Here is a 17,006-nt window from a genome sequence, read left to right as displayed (position 1 = left end):
TTTTGGCATCTTGAAGAATATTTTTAAGGGATATGGAATTCTAGGGGGCAGGTATTTTCCTCCAGCATTTTAGTAATTGTACTTTATTTCCTTTTGGCTTTAATTTTTTTTATGGTGAGAGGCCACTTTCATTCTATTGTTGTCACTATAAATTTAGTGTTTCTTTATTCTCTGGCTGATTTTAAGAATTCCTTATTGACTTTTCCATTGTTTTACTATGATACAATTATGTGAAATTCTCTTTGTATTTTGCTTAGAGTTTGTGTACCTTATTGAATTTGTTTATTGACACCTTATATCAGTTTTGAAAAATTCTGTGTCATTATCTCTTCCAATATTGACTTCTCCCCATTTTCTGTCTCCTTTTCTTCTGGATATCAAATATTAGATCTTTTTACAGTATCTCATATGCCTCTTTTTTCTGTATCTTCCATTTGTTTTTCTATGTGTTATTTTGGACAAATTTTAATTTTTTATTAACCTGTCCTCCAATTGATTACTATTCTTTGGTGCATGTCTATTATTCTGTCAAACTCATGTATTTTTAGCTTTAGTTATTGTATTTTTCACCTCTAGAATTTTGATTTTTTTTTATATTCCAATACTTGGCAGAGTCATCCATCTTTTCCTATATTTTCTCTTTTTCCTCTATTTTCTTGATAATATTAATCATAGTTGGCATTGAGTCCTTATTTGGTATGCCTTGATCACTTGTGGATCTGTATTTTCTATTTTTGATCTTGATATTTGGGTCACAGGGTCCTGTCTCTTGTGATGTATTTTTTTAATGCCAGTGAAAAAAATGGTTGAAGCTCTAGATAATATTATCTTTCTCCAGAAAATATTCATTTAAGTTTTAGCAGAGAGGAGGCTGATGAACTTGACCCAATCAGGAACTGATCTGAACTGAGGTTGTGGGCAGTTTTGACTATATTCTGTTAAGATGCCAATTCATACCAGCTCTGGCCATATGGGTCTCCAAGGCTTCTAACTAAAAGACTGTATGTTCACAAGGGTCTCTCTCAATGATAGTAAATGACCTTGAGTCTTTGTCTTAATCCCATGAGACTTCAAAGAACTCAGTTCTTCTGTTAGAGACCTTCTTCTGAGCTTATTAGCCTACTGCCCTATGTAGCATCAATATTCAGCAAGTCTTAAAAGATAACCAGCGATAGCCAGTTTTTCATTTCTCCCTTCTCCCATGGAGTTCCTTGTATTTCAAATTTTGCCTTCGTAGCCATTCAAGGGTAAAAAAGCTCTGCTGATTTGTCTGCCTGCAAAAAGCATCTCCCAACTTGATCAAAGACCATGTTCAACTTTGTGCCCTGTGTATGCTCTCTGAATGCTCCCAGGAAATAGCAGCTGTACAGTTATCAGCTCACATCTCTTATGTTCCGAATTCCTCTGAATCTTTCCTTTTTTATTTCTATTTATTTCAGCATTAGCTTTAAAAAAACTTTTTTAAAGTCTACTGTTCCTAGCTCTTGTTGAGATTATTGTTCTTCTTCAACCTACTTCATTATATCATTACATCATTTATCCGATATATATTTATCAGATAAAATGTCATTTATCCAATATATTTTCAGTAGTGATAACAGCTACGATATAGGCACTGGAATGCTGGGAATATAGTGTTGAACCTAAGATTCTGCACTGGCAAACTTTCATTTTCAAGGAAGTAATTAGACTAGACCATTAATACATATATATTAACATGTAAACTGTCAGACAATCCTAAGTCCTATGATGTAATAAAAGAAAGTACCTAAGGGAATAGAAGGTGATGATGCATTTTATATGGGCTGTTCAGAGAAGGTCCAGTGACATGTGGTGGTGATGTGCATGAAGCTCAGTGAGCCACGTGTATGTCTGGAGAGTGTGTCACTAACAGGGACAGTAAAAGTCAAGGCATTCATGCCTGGCGATTATGAGGAAGTTTACCTTAGCAAAGTGAATGAGGTAAAGAGTGGTAAGAGATGACAGAAATGGTACAATGGAACAGTCATTCCAGGGTTTATATCTATAGACACATTCCATTTTAACTAACGGAAATAGAAAGCTATTTGGGGATTGTTAGGAAAAGAGACATAATCTTAAAAAGATGATTTTGGCTTTTGCCTTGTTCCATATAGCACAAGTGAGACAAGTTAAGAGTCTTTTTTAAATTTTCAGATAAGATATGATGGTCACCCCAGCAATCTAAATGCAGAGTTTAAAAGTGTGGACTCGTGCGCTAGACTGCCTGGGGCACGTGGCAATGCTGCCGATCATTGGCTGAATAATCCTGCTTAATCTTGCTGTACCTGAGTTCTAGACATGGCAGGATAGCATGGAATGGAAGGATGAGTGTTAAATGGGGTGTATTTGAGGTGACAGTTGAATACTCAAGTGGAAATGTAAACTGCGGTCTGGAACTCAGTAGAGTAGGTCCATACTGAAATTAAATAGATGAGATAGAAGATGTACTATACTTACAGCTATGAGATTAGGTGAATTCCTCTATGAGTCAGACTACACAGAGGTGAGTATTCAGTAGAGGAGCTGAGGTCAGTTATGATGACTGGAAACTGACCATTTGAATTGGTAATGAGGTTGCTCTGGTCTTGTCATGATAGAACAGTAGGAAACAAAAGGCTGAAAGCAGGGTTAGGGAGGGGAGGGAGGGCGGCAGAGAGAAAGCAACAAGTGAAACAAATTTTACCGTGCTGCAAACAAGAGATAAGTGAGGCATTAGCTAGAAAGGAAGATGAGAATAGGAGTCATTCTAGGGAGATAGAAGTGTCACTTTTATCTGATGAAGGTTAGTTAGTCTTGATCCAATCTGTAGGATTAAGGTTTAGCTCATTTGGATTGATCAAAATCACTTTTTGTCTCTCCCTTGTCTAGTGAACACTGCTATTTAACTGATTAGGTGGTTGTTTGAAAGCGCTAACAGCATTTTCACATTTCCTATCAGATCTTAAGGACCAGCATCATCTATCTGCTGGGACAGTGATTTTTGATGTCAGAGACCTTGAATTTTTACAAGCAGCCCTAGACTTTAATTGTGCTGGGCCACCATTTAGAATTATTTATACTGTATTATTTTAGTATTCAAGTTATTTAGGTACCTGACTTCTAAGTTTTTACATTCCAACATTCTCTCTCCTCCTCTGTTACTCATTATGATGGCTGTGACCTTGATGTAATGTCACAAAGGTATTCTGAGGTGTGGGTAACAAGAGGACAAACACTAATACTTGAAAATACCAGGGTGTACTCTGCCCATATGGTATCTATATTAACAGATTAATATAAAAGTACTTTAGGGCTGCCATTAACAAAATTCCACTGTATGGCTTTAACAATAGGAATTTTTTTTCTCACAGTGCTGGAGGCTAGAAGTCCCAGATCAAGATGTTGACTGGTTTGGTTTTATCTAAGGCCTCCTTAGCTCTTGCTGGGTCCTCACATTATCTCTCCTCTAGGTGCACACATCCCTGGTGTGTGTATGTGTATCATCACAAAAAGCCAACAAGATAGGTGCTATTCCCACTTCTCAGATGAGGACATTTAGATCTGAAATTTAATCCAATAATTCAAAAAGATCTTAAATCTGTGAAGGAATCTGAATTACTAAAAACTATGCTCAACATATAGTAGCTATGGCAGAGGTGATAGGGATCTACAATATAATTTAGAATAGCTTCAACAAAAAATTCCAAAAAACTAATAAAATAACTCTGGAACATAAAACAGATGAATTTTAGTTACCTGTATGATTAATTTCCGAGTTCTGCATTTCCAGATGATTGGAGATAAACATGATGATTTGTAGACATGGCAGAAAAGTGTTCTGAAGATAATCCTAATTCTGTTCTGTCTTTTGAGCAAATGGTAATATCAAAGTATTGGTGCAATTGTGATGAGATGGTGAAAATCTTAGTCATCTTTTCCCCAGAGTGATTAACAAAAGTTAGAAAAATACATGCAAATATTTGGATATTACAATCTGTTCAAATTTGATGCATTTTCAAAAATATTTCCTTTTGCAGATAGCTTATGCAAATTTTAGAATTAAAAATTGTCATATGAACAATGCAAACTGGCAGCTAATACAGTGATGTACACAAGTCATATTTTTTCCTTCAAGTGCTTTTGCTTAGTTTTAAATTCTCAGTGCCACTTTGATAAATCATCAGGTAATGATATATTTAGAAGCCAAATACTTAAAAGCCATGTGTCTAGAAATTAACATTAGGTCTTAAGAGCACCATCAATAATCTGTGTCATGTTTGCATGTATTCATCATTTGAAATAGAACAACATTCACACTGACATGTTTGAAAAAATGACAGCGTGTTTGGCATATATTAAATTCAAATTTTTAAAAAGGGAGAAAAGGAAAGAATCTATTTCAAAATAACCTTCAACTTCTGAAAATAATGATGATCCCATTCAGTTGGACTTATAAAACAATTTTTATTTTTACTCAAAATATGAGATGTCATCATTAGCCCTTATCTTACAGTTGAAAATGGAGACAATTGGAAAGGAAGGGAAACAGAAGCTTAGATTAGGTTTCAAAAATATTCAGATAAGGCAGGTAAATTCCAGATGCTTCCCACTGTCAAACATTAACTTTCATATGCCTTATTTCATTAAACACAAATATAATTTATTAGTAATAACAGTTTAATTTTTTTAACTAAATACCATGGTTTTGTGCTTTGGAAGGCTCCCTAGTAGTGCCAGCTATTTCATAAACTGACCTGCAGTTTTTCTTTCTTTAAAAAAAATCCTAATCTATTTGGATTTAAAGAATAAATATTACATATCCATGGTAAACTATTTTATCACCACCAAATATAGGTGATCAGAATAAATTCATAGCATCAACAGCATATTGCTGTACTATCATCATCAGACTGACCAAAGTATGGGCTTTTGTAGACAAATTCTGATTTAAAAAGCCATCTGAAAAACAGGAGCAGGGGGAAAAATGGTAGAAATAAAGCTTAGGTCTCTAAGATAATTTTAAAGAAATTGATGAAAAGCACTTCCCCTAGTGTGAACTATAATTAGATAGTATTGTCTTTCTGAGGAAAACCACCAACTCAGTAACAGTTCCTCATGTGGAAGCTGAAATTCATTATTCATTAGACTCAGGGAGGAGACTACTGATATAAAAAAAAAAAGAGGCTAGATTAAATGTGAACTGGTAGTCCCCTGAATGCAGTTGAGTTAAACTATCCCCCACCCCAAAATGGCATACACTTTCAGTTAGTTCTGACATTGCAGAGAAAGACATTACAGCCTTACTTAAAATACCAAGAAATGAACATACAAAGTAAGGTAATAACAAAAACAAAAAAAAACCACGAAACCCTGTAATGTTTTGTTTGTACTAAAACCATTGTAAGGAGCTCTTAAAAAAAATTGGTTGTATACAGCAACAGTGCAAATGGCATCCTCTCCCAGGTCCTGTGCACACAATCTCCAATGCAGTGTAAGTTTCTTTTCCACAGCCACCTACAAACAACTGAAGTGTAGTGAATATATACTGTGGCTAGTTCCCTAACATCATACATAAGTGGCTGGTGCCACTTACTTGTTTGTTGGTTGAACATTACTTCTGGGAAATACTTAGTCACTAGACTTATTCTCGTACAAGCAGTTTTTCATTAAGGAATTCTGGTCAATAGTGGACTTGAATGAATCTTAACGGACCTCCTTAGTTCTTAGAACACTTGTTAACCTCTTGCCTCTTTAAAAAACCCCAATATTGTTTGATGGCAGCCACAAAAATAAAGCCTCTCCCTTTCCTTGCCCTAACATGGACCCTATGTAAACCTAAAAAAAAAGATAATTAAATATGCAAGGTTTCTCAAAGTGCAAAACGTGTTATAGTTTCATAGACTTCATTTAAACAGTATTTTATACAATACAGTACAGCTTGAGATTTCTATTCATAAATTACACCACTTAACAGACAACTACTTTAACAGGTTGGCCACTAGAAGGAATCTGATGCATTCTTACATAAGGTTAATACAGTTGAACTGTACAAGTTTGCTTCAGACCAAAATAAAGTTAATTTTACACTTATATACATACATATTTAAAAATGTTCTTTAAATGCTCATGTAGAGCCAGACAAACCTTATAAACCATGAATTATCCTACAGTTCTGGTTTCTGGTTTGCACACAGACATCATATACAATATTGAAAAAATTTGCAGGACTATTCATTTTATTTCTTTCTGCATAATCTGCTCCCCCTGTAGCTCTTTTGGAAGGGTTCTTGACCGCTGTAGAACCACGCTAAGTTCTTCAATGACCTTTGGTGGTAACTTCTTATCAGAGTCCAAAGTAGCTTTGCCATTCCTGTCCTCCGCCTTCCTCAATGTCTTTAGGTCTCTATGGCCTTCCTGTTGCCCCTCAAAGACCTCAGTCTCTGTGTCTTCCAGGCAGTTGAAACTCCGATGTTTCCTAGTTCGACTGCGAGGTTTCTCATCTTTGTGCCCCATGCGCTGTGCCGCCACAGAGGCTCTCTCTCTCAGGCCGCCATCCCCAGACTCTTGGTCATATTTTTCACTGAGCCGCAGCCTTTCGAGTTCTGCTCTTACACTCTAAAAATAATATAAAATGTTTCACAGGAAAACAAAATTAAAAAAAAGCACTTGCCACATAAAAGTTAAGCCTTTTTATATTAGAACTTATTGCTATGATTTTGGTTCAAGCTTTACTTTGGCACAAGTAGCCTGTCTGAATTTATATTCTAATCTTAGAGCTACAAAATCAACTGAAAGACCATGGAAATTCATTTAACATACCACTTCAAAGCTGTCTTTCAGGTTAGTGATTCAAATTGATTCTCATTTCAAACCTGCCTTTTCCAGTTCATATCTGCTTAGGTGTGTCACATGTCCGGGCAGCTGTAGGTCCTCCAGTGCTGTACTGGCAGGACAAGGGGGGGCTGTGTGGCCACGTGAGTCGGGGAAATGCTCTGCACTACAGCCCCTTCTTTGAGTCACAATACATGTTACCCTATTACCACATACTGATAAGTATTATGGCAGAGAAATCTGTTTAACTTCTTTTTCTGTTTTTTTCTTTCTCCTCCCAAAATACCTGACTAATAATATCTTTCCTCCCACAGATATATTTCTGACAATAATGAAATGTACATACTAGTCCTGTATGGAAACCCATTTTTGTACCAGTGGAATAGAGCACTCATTCAGTGAACTAAAAGGGCCTCCAGGTACTAGAAATAACAGTGACAGAACACCTTTGATATACAGAGGTGCACTTTTTCAACTAGGGTTCAGGAAATCTTGCAACTGGGCAATTCCCAGCGTACAGAACCTTCATCAGATTCTCAAAAGGTAATACAACTTAATCAAGTGTAATGGATAAGAATGACCACCAGAGAATCAAGCTTATGGAGCCACACAGAAAGGATACCCAATAAAGTGGGTCAGGATATAAGTGGGGGTGTGAAGAAAAAAATCATTTTTTTTCACAAGCAAGAACTGAAGAAATTTGTCAAAATTTCCCAACATAAATTGCAAACCCTAGATTTTTTGTTAAATTACAAATATTTGGAAGAGAGAAATGAAATGAAAATACTAAGTGTGAAATCAGACAGTATAAACAGTACGGAAATGAAAGATGTCCAATTTAATAAAGGCAATGCCTCGCCTTTTTCTACAGTAAGTTATTCTCTGCCACTGTACGATGCCCTACTAGAAAGTCAACTCAGATGTAAGCAGGGTTTTTGTTTATGCTTCTGTTTGATTTGTTCACTGAACATGGTACAGTGCCTGAATATAAGAAATGATCAATATTCTTTAGACTAGTGAATAAATGTAGGCTTAAACTTTTCCACATGTATAACACCTTGTTCTATTTTCTTAAATTCCAGCAGATTCAGACATGAAGTGATAGCAGAGAAGTTGAAACTGAATAAAAATTTTTATAAACATAATTTATAAATGATTTTGAAATTTTCTGATAAGGTTATACATTTCTTTTATTCTAAAATTGCATAGGAAGATTTTTTTTAAAATCTGACTGCTAAGTTAAAATGCTTAGTCTTTCAAAAGTTATTTCTATTTGGAAAGCAAGAGATTCAAAGAGCCTAATTCCAAACGTGGAAGAAATAACACTTTTTACCTGCTTTTCTTTTTGTTTTGAGGGACTCAATGAAAGCACTGAAACATGTATTAGTCTCAAAGTGTCTAATGAGTTTTGAGTTGCAAACAGCTTTTGTTCTTTCCTGAAGAGAGTGAACTTCAAGTCAAGACTAATGCTACATCTGTTCTCCCACCCCTCAAGGTGAGAAGGAGAACAAATGGAAACTTCCCTGAAAAATGCCAATACTTTTTTACTGATCCTCAAGGGTCATCTTGCAGTCCCATAAATTGACTGAGACACCCCATCAGTTCCCAAAACACTGGAATTTGATTGTGTTCCTAGAAAGTCTAGTTACCATGACTCTAGACATGTTTTGCCATGGGCTCATTCTAAGGGTATTAGACGGGAACTTGTAATACTACTTCGAAACTGTGATTTTACCAAAAGAACTTCTGTACACATATTTAAAATTACTTGGCTACTTTAGGGATAAGGAAATAAGTGGTATTATGAATATTTAATAGAATGGTCAATGACACTATTAAAACTATTTAAGAAAAGTTAAAATATAAAATGTCAAAGAGTGGCATAGGGTGATTCATAATATTTTCCTGATGGATGCAATTCTGACTCTGCTTTCAAAGAGATTATTACTGTGCTTTTGGAGCCAATGAAGTAATTAATGCACTTAAGACATAAGAAAACAAATGTTGTCATTAATGTAAAAAAAAAAACCTAACCTACCTCGATATTTCTCCGGGCTTGGGTTGCATTTTTTTCATGTTGGATGGGAATTAGAGGCAAACCTCCGATTTTGGGATTTTTGGTTATAGAACGTTTCCGTTCCTTTCCAGCTGGTGGACATACGTCATTTTCATGCTGTGGAAACACAATGTCTTGCTGTTGGTGGATGACTTAATTACGTGGTACACTATGTCATACAGTCACTTGGCTCCTTTTCCATAAATCCAAATCAAATGATCTGTTTTCCACGAGATGCCATTTGTAATTATGGTGTTTACTCTGGCAGCAACATTGCTCAAGGACATAAAACTCTTAAGTGAATTGAGCTTTGAGGTCTCAGTTCAATTTCTAAGTTTCAAATCTATGCCTCCTGTACTACTTATCAAACAAAAGGGGGATAATATTTAAGGGAATTGGCAAATTTCTTTGTGGGAGAAAAATAATGCACTTGTCTGTATTTCTAGGCCCTGTAATCAAAGTAACTACATATTCATTTTCTTTCTCCATTATAGATGACTGTAGTGTAAAAAAGTAATTTGACCTTTCATACCTCAAATCAACCTAAGGCATGGCTATCAGAAAAATTAGTCTTGTTTTACAACCCTTTGGAAAATGTTATTTTCATCTCATTGAATTCCAAAGAAACGTTACCTTGTACACAGACATTTATACTGAAAATCATTGTACAACAGGCTGTGGCACATTTGGTCTCAAATTATTGACTATATATTTTGGCCCACTGAGAAATTAGGTATTTCTAGAGAAAAGTTAATTTTGCAATGGGGAGAAATATCCACAGGTAAAAATGTAAGTTCTTGAGTGATAAATACTTAAGATATGCATATAAAAGAAAAATCTTTAAAGATTTTTCCCACTCCTCAGGGTAGATTAACTTTATGTAAGTTGGGAAAAGCAAATTGATTTTCAGACAACAATCTATGAAAGAAGTACAATACCAATTATAAAATGAGAAGCCTTCAGATGTTCTGATGAACAGAAAACTTTTTGGTGGATGTATATAAATATATACACACACGTATATATATATATATATATACACACACAAATATATTAAATATAGCTAACTACTCTATTTCTAAGATACAAAAAAAATTCTAGTTCTTATGTTGTAATTAGTGTTGGGGTGTAGTATTTTATAGGAAAGAACTCATTTAATAAGTATTTACTGCGTAGCCATCATATAATAATGCCTAGTTTATGTTCAGAGGCATACTGCCAGACTTTGTGCTTATCTACTTACCTACTGTGTCTCACTTAATCCTCAATTAGCCTACAGTGTAGGTCCTATTATTATTATTATACATCAGATCTGTCCTTGAATTTTAATGAAGCATTTATTTTGGCTTAGCAAATCAACAATGGGAGATTACACAATATTTCAATCAGACAGAAAGTTATAAGCTTCACAGTATTATGTCATGGTGGCAAACGTGGTAAAAATAATTTTGATATAATTGGGAAGCTCTCAGCATGCAGAGCTAGAAGACTGGCCAGGAAGGAATTTGGTCACCCTATGAATTATGCTCGTACTCTCATTCACCGATGTATGGCATGAATGCTAAATGATATTTTGAAGAACGTAAAAGAAACACAGTTCTCAAACACATAGTTCTTCTTTTGAAATGCTATACAACACCGTGAATACCAGCTAATTAGTTCTTACTGGATTGATTCAAGAGGTATCTTTCCCAATAGCAAAAATCATTAGATGTTACATTCTGACCACATTTATACTTATTTGTGACTTCAAAAGTCAAACTGTATGGTTCATATAGTTGAAGATCATACTTTCATTATCATAACCAGTGATCACATCCCCAAATCTTCATTTCTATCTCCCACTTTCTATTTATCCCTCAGCCACAGCTTTGATGTATAAATGTCTTATAATTTTGTCAATTAAAGTGCACTTTGTGTTAATTCAATATTTGCATACATTAGGAACGGATTCCCCCCATCAAGTTAATTAACTCATCAATCATCTCACATACTTTTTTTGTGGTTTGGTAAGAAGAGTTAGGTTCTACTCTCTTGCAAATTTTAATTACACAATACAGTGTTATCAACGATAGCCACCAGGTCATACATTAGATCTTCAGGCCTCATTCATCTTGTAACTGAAAATGTGTCCCACTTTACCAACTTATCTTTCTCCTAATCCCCAAACACCTGCCAACCCTTTTTCTACTGTGTCTCTATGAGTCTGACTTTTTTAGAGTCCATATATACGTGATACTTGCTTTATCTGTCTTTGGCCTACTTCATTCAACAAAATGATCTCCAGATTCATGCATGCTGTCCCAAATGACAGGATTTCTTTCTTTTTTTGAGGCTGGATAATATTCCATCATGCATTTGTGTCTTTATCCATTCATCCATTGACAGACATTGAGGTACTTTCCATACCTCGGCTATTGTGAATAATGCTGCAATAGGTCTGTCTTATTTCCTGACCTTGGCCTCTTCTCTAACAATTGAATTTCATTCACTGTAAGTATTCTTGAGGCCCTCCAATCCACTCTCCCCCACCATTTTAATTTGTACATTTTCCCCCACTTCCTGCACATTCATTGTCTGTCAGTATACTCAACCTCCTTATAAATGTCCTTGAAGTCCTGTGCTCTTTCTCTTTCCATCACACTTGCCTGGTAAAAACCCAAAACTAGTTGAAGCGCATCTATCTACTTACTTTATGGGGGCCGACCAACTGATGAAGGAAAAAGAAAAGATAACCCTTTCATATATGCATCTCCTTTTAAATTTAACCCTGCATTTCCCAAAAGCACAAAGCATTACCTTGAAGTTCTACTTCAAGTGAGGGCAATCGGCTGAAGATTTTCACCTTTACTCTGCTCCTAATCTTTCAACATGGCTCCCCGAGTCACAAGCACACTGATCAAACTAAAAAATTATTAGTAATCCTTTAAGAATTTGATTTTCCCACCACGAAACATACCAATCTCCCTGCATTTGTAGCCACATAAGCAGGGCTCCCTTCTCTTTCAGTTAGTATTTATTCTGGTTACAAGTAACTTTTCTCTAGTCTTGTCTATAATTGATCAGTGGGCCAGCATATACGGTCAATAACTTGAAAACAAAGGCTTTTTTTTCAGAAATGAACAAATGTGCCCTTGTTCACATTGCTTCATGTCTTCTAGAGTCTCTGCTGGTTTCATAATCTCCCTCCTAATTTATCAAGTTTTTCTTCCAATTACTGGATTATCTCCATCAGCATAGGTGCAAAGTATACACTCTCCCTTTCATCATAAAGACAATTAAATCAAAACCTCAAAACTGACCTTGACCTCGTTTCAATTTAGTTGCAGCCTCATTCACCTGCATAGCAAATTCCCTGACAGAATACCCATCACCTGTTTCTCCTCCTTCCTCAGCCCTTCTTGTTTGTCTTGCTGTCTTTTCCGATTGACCCTAAAAGTTTGGAATGTCCCAGGGCTTGTCTGTCTGTCTTTCTCTCTTCTCAGTTCATTTTATGTTCTCATTCTCTCTCTGGCTCTTTCACTCACCTCACCCCAAACTGTGGCTTTCAGTAAAAATAAATGCTGACATCCCAATTTACATTTCAGCCTCAATTTTTTTTGCCTGAGGCTTTGACCCACACATCCCACTCACTACTTGCATTTTGCTTGTGTGTCTAATAGGCATCTCAAATATCACATGGCCAAAACAGAACTCTCAATTTTCTTCCACATCTCTCAGTAACTTCACTTAGGTCTGTCAGTCGCCCAAAGCTGAAACACTAGGACTCGTTCTCTCAAACTGCTGTAGCCAATCAATTGCGAGCCCTGCCGGCTCCACCTCAGCTATTCCTCAGTCTTAGTATGTCCTACCATATCCCCTGCTACCTCCTCAGTCTGAGCTGCCATTTTCTTCTACGTAAGCTGCTCTTCCTGCTTCCATCTTTGACCCCTGACAGTGCCCTCAACAAAGTAACCAAAATTATTATTGTTTTCGTTTAATATAAAGCAGATCATATGATCTGTCCCCTACCTTCCTCACCTCTTACTTCCCTCCTCACAGCAGTCTTCATGATGTTCATGGAATAACAAGATACTGACCATGTCTCAGGACCTTGTATTTGCTGGGCACTGTCACTGGAGCACTCTCCCCACTTGCACATGTTTGCAAGACTTGCTCCCTCATTTCAGGCAGGTCTTGGCACACCAGTCAGTTACTTGAAAGGCATTTCCTGAGAACCCTGCTCAATGTGTGCCCTTCCTTACCTCAGTCATACTCTCCCTCTCTTTTCCCTTATTTATAATTTTATTTTGCCACAACAGTATCTATTTGAAATGTTATCACTTATTTATATCCTTTCTCCTTTCCTATTTCAGAAGTACTAACCGAGTATGTACTCCATAAATGGTACAGATGAATATACAGGTCTGATAAGGCTGACACAGTCCTTCCTCTCATACTGTTTACATTTTAGTAGGAGAGACAGACATGAAAAATCGAATAACAGAAACACCTTTTAGTTAGTGCTACAATGTTGAGCTACAGGTTCCTATAGCCTGAAGATCTAATTGGTCTGAAGGTCAGGGAGAGTTTCTCTGAGAATGTGACATGTAAGCTGAAATCTACAGGACTTTTGAAGCAGGAGTAAAGAGGGGGATGGATATTAGAAAAGTGTTCCAGGGACCAGAAAGAACTCATTTGAAGGAGCACTTACTGGTGTGTGTGTGTGTGTTAACATATATGTATATAACATCTGCTGTTTTCCTGTCTGTCTTCTTATGGAGGTGAGCCATTAAATCCTTAAATCCAAGAGGACCTGTGTGTTTACCTTAGTCCTAAGAAGTGGAATTAACAGAGGGAAGGTAATTGGCCAGATCTTCTGGGGCCAGGACAACGAAAAAGTGAGGCATGGAGAAATAAGTTGGCTGAGATAGCAACCTCTCCTTTCTGGCTTATATCTTGATTTTTCAACCACAGAGTCTACTGACTTCAATTATAAAAGAAACACATCAATTTAGTTGTATCAAAAATGGATACTGTAATGGTCTTTGACTCTAAGGTTCCAATCTTACTAAAATACTTTATATCTATTTTTTTTAAAGTAGGACTTAAACATTTGAATTTTTCAAAAGTCACAAAAAAGAAGAAAAAGTAACTTAAAAGTTGGCAGTCTTTTTCTGCAAATGTATTCCCAGGAGTAACAAGAGCAATGGATGGAGAAAAGCAGTGCTTATTAACCACTGGAAAGGTTAATGAATTAAATGAGCAGAGAAAATGGTTTTCAAAACAAATAAGGGCCAGATTTGGGGTGAATTAATTTCTCACTTGTAAGAGAAACGGGGAAGTACATCCTCAGTAATAAAGAGTGGCAACTTAATCGTTACCAGTGAATTCCGATGCTCTTGTGGGAAGCATTGCTGGCAATTCAACAAGACAAGGTTGGGGAAGAAAACCAATCCTGTTAATGAGACGTTTAACTCTTCCCTGAAAGACACTTCCTCTAGGGAGGACACTAAATAGGGAACAGAGTGTCGGTATTAGCTCCTGGCACCCCTTGGTGTAGACCACTAACTAAATGTATGGTCGTAAGCAAATGATGGAACCTTTGTTCACCTATATTCCCTCATCTATAAGCTTTGTCATGCATGGTTTGTTGCAAGGAATACATGAGTTAACTCTTTTCGAGTATCTAGCACATAGTACTAAAGGAATGTAGGATCCTGGAAAGGCAGGAACAAGGAGAGTAGGGGGCCATAGGAGACCAAGAAGGAAAATAGCATACTTTTCTAAATAAAGATCAGGTTGGGACTCTGGTAGGATGACAGCTTAGACAAACCTCTCTCTCTTTATACTACTGTCTTGAAGCAATACACCTCTCCTGAGCTAAGCTGTTCCTGAGCTGGAAGAAAGAAGCATCAACAAAGAGTTAAAGAAATGTATAAATTTGGATTGCTCATATATTTTTTAAAAAATGAATGAAAAAATAAAAGTATATGCATAAAACTCATTAAAAATTCCTTGAAAACCACCAACATTTTCTATAAGCAGTTACTATACTTTACTGGAGAGTGAAACAGAGGCTATACCTGGGCAATAAAGATACTGGCCATCCACTCTGTCTGAGTTTGGAAACTATCACAGCACAGATGCCTGTAAAACAAGGTTAATAAAATACATAATTTAAATAGACAAAGGGCTATTCCCTAGCGTATTTGTTTGGTAATTAAGTGATCAAGAACTTTTTTTGGGATTCGCCTGTTTCATGACTTAATGCAATTAAGATGGGAGTATTTCAGTACAAGTGGCTTCAAGCTTCTGTTAAATATATGATATCAAAATAATGGTGTAAATCAAAATACAGTTAAAAGCTTTGGTAACTGCTAAAAAATGATCAGCACTTGAGAAGCAGAAAGGTCAGTGTCATTTGCTCTTTCAGGTACATGATGGTAAACATCTTTTTCTCCAGAAATACTGAACCTAAAAATAAAAATATGTACACATTTTCTCAAGAGCTATTTTTAAAAAAGGCTTAGACATTTTCCATCATTATGATTATAAACAATACTCACAAAACTCATTAAAAATGAACTAAATGAAAAACTGCCACATGTCCAGTAACACTGAATCAGTAACCTTGTATTGAAAACTTACATAAAACAGAGATCTGGCCCTCAAGGTTCACATAGTCTGTTAGAGAAGCCAGGCATGTAAACGTAAATCATAGCACAGTGAGAAAAAGAGAAAGTAAAGTTGAACACAAACATAGAAAGATCACAGTTGGAGATGAGGTGGAGACTATTTCTGATAAAAGGAAAATTTTGTTACTGATGTTAAAGTGACATGAGGGATATTTCAATGTAATTCTATTTTTAAATCTTGCATTATTCAACATAATTTATTTGGAAAAAGCTAAAATGAAATCTCTAAAAAATTCCTTCTTCCTTCATTAGATTCTCATAAAGATATTGTGTCTTTTCATTACCATGTCCAAGGAAACTTTTCTCCTTACAAATAATTTCATTTTGCACTCATGTATATAAAATACTGTAGGTGCAAAGAAGAAATAAATATGTAATGGTTAGAGGTAAGAGTTATTGGATAAGAATTTGGGGGCATTTGAACTACAGTATAAAGAATTATGGCTGAGTCTACCATCATAGATCAGCAGGGAGAGAATAGAACCATATGTGGGATGGAGATCAGACAGCATGGAAGAAGGCTCAGTAAAGGGATCACATATATTAAACAAGCGTATGTGAAACAGCAAAGAAAGGATGGAGAATTAATCACGGATTAAGCAAAAAAAGGGAACATCACTGGAGATAAATCTGATGGAGCCCTATATTAAGGACCTTGAAGCTGTGCCCACAACCCCATACTTTATCCTGTAGGTATAGGTACTGAAGCAGGAAAGAAACATGAGACATTTTAGAAACAAAAGCAAAGTCAGAGGCATAAAGAACCCTTGAGATGCCTGGAATAATTCAGGTAGTTGAAAGAGGGCATGGCCCTTAGGATACAGGGGTATGAATGGGTCAGAGTAAATTAAGAGGCTGATCCAGTATGTCTTAGTGATTAACTAAACATGGATAGGTGAGGCAGGAGACATCTGGCATAATCTCTAAGGAGACGTACTAGATACAAGTGACATCAATGGAAAAAAGCACATGTATGGAAAGAACAGGTTTGAAACCAAGATTTCTTTTTTTGAACTATGAAAATTAATAAGGGGCACCTCACTGACAGGGAGCTGGGAGGCATGAGGAGAAGCTCTCAGACTCACCAACTCGTTTTCAATTGCAGACCCCACAGGAAGAAGAGATGGACAGCTTACAACTCATACTATTTCAGCTATTCTACCATTCAGGAGGAGGAGGGAAGAGTTTCTGCCTCTCTCAGCAATAGCCCAGCCAATGAGAGAGTGTTGCAACTCAGCCAATGAGAAGCCATAACACACGGGACTCCCAGTTTCTTTCAATGGACTTTTTGCTTAGAAAAGTCTCCAATTCCCTCTTTCTTCTATAAAAGAGCATTCCTCTCCTTTTTTTCTGGAAATGTCTGTGGTTTTATCATAGCTCACTTGTCCCAAATTATAATTCTCTCCTATTGCAAATAAGCCTTTTTTTGCTGGAAAAATAAC

The 17,006-nt window shown here is 36.3% G+C and overlaps 1 protein-coding gene across 6 annotated transcripts in view; it reads right to left on the bottom strand.

The window, feature by feature from the left end:
* Window positions 1–4,444: 4,444 nt before the first annotated feature.
* ARAP2 (ArfGAP with RhoGAP domain, ankyrin repeat and PH domain 2) overlaps window positions 4,445–17,006 on the bottom strand; it is a 175,964-nt gene continuing 163,402 nt past the window's right edge. For 5 of the 6 annotated variants that reach the window (XM_073237750.1, XM_073237752.1, XM_073237747.1 and 2 more), the window contains 3 exons: window positions 14,953–15,016; window positions 8,870–9,004; window positions 4,445–6,615 (listed from right to left, as the gene is read on the bottom strand). In XM_073237750.1, the coding sequence (XP_073093851.1) occupies window positions 6,232–6,615; window positions 8,870–9,004; window positions 14,953–15,016 (583 nt within the window). In that variant the 3' untranslated portion in view covers window positions 4,445–6,231. The remainder of the gene's footprint in view (window positions 6,616–8,869; window positions 9,005–14,952; window positions 15,017–17,006) is intronic. The other variant, XM_073237753.1, reaches the window with a different exon arrangement.

Source organism: Manis javanica, chromosome 5 (genome assembly GCF_040802235.1).
Source record: "Manis javanica isolate MJ-LG chromosome 5, MJ_LKY, whole genome shotgun sequence".
NCBI lineage: Eukaryota > Metazoa > Chordata > Mammalia > Pholidota > Manidae > Manis > Manis javanica.
Note: the sequence above shows the minus strand (reverse complement) of the source record. Positions and strands in the feature narration are given on the sequence as shown.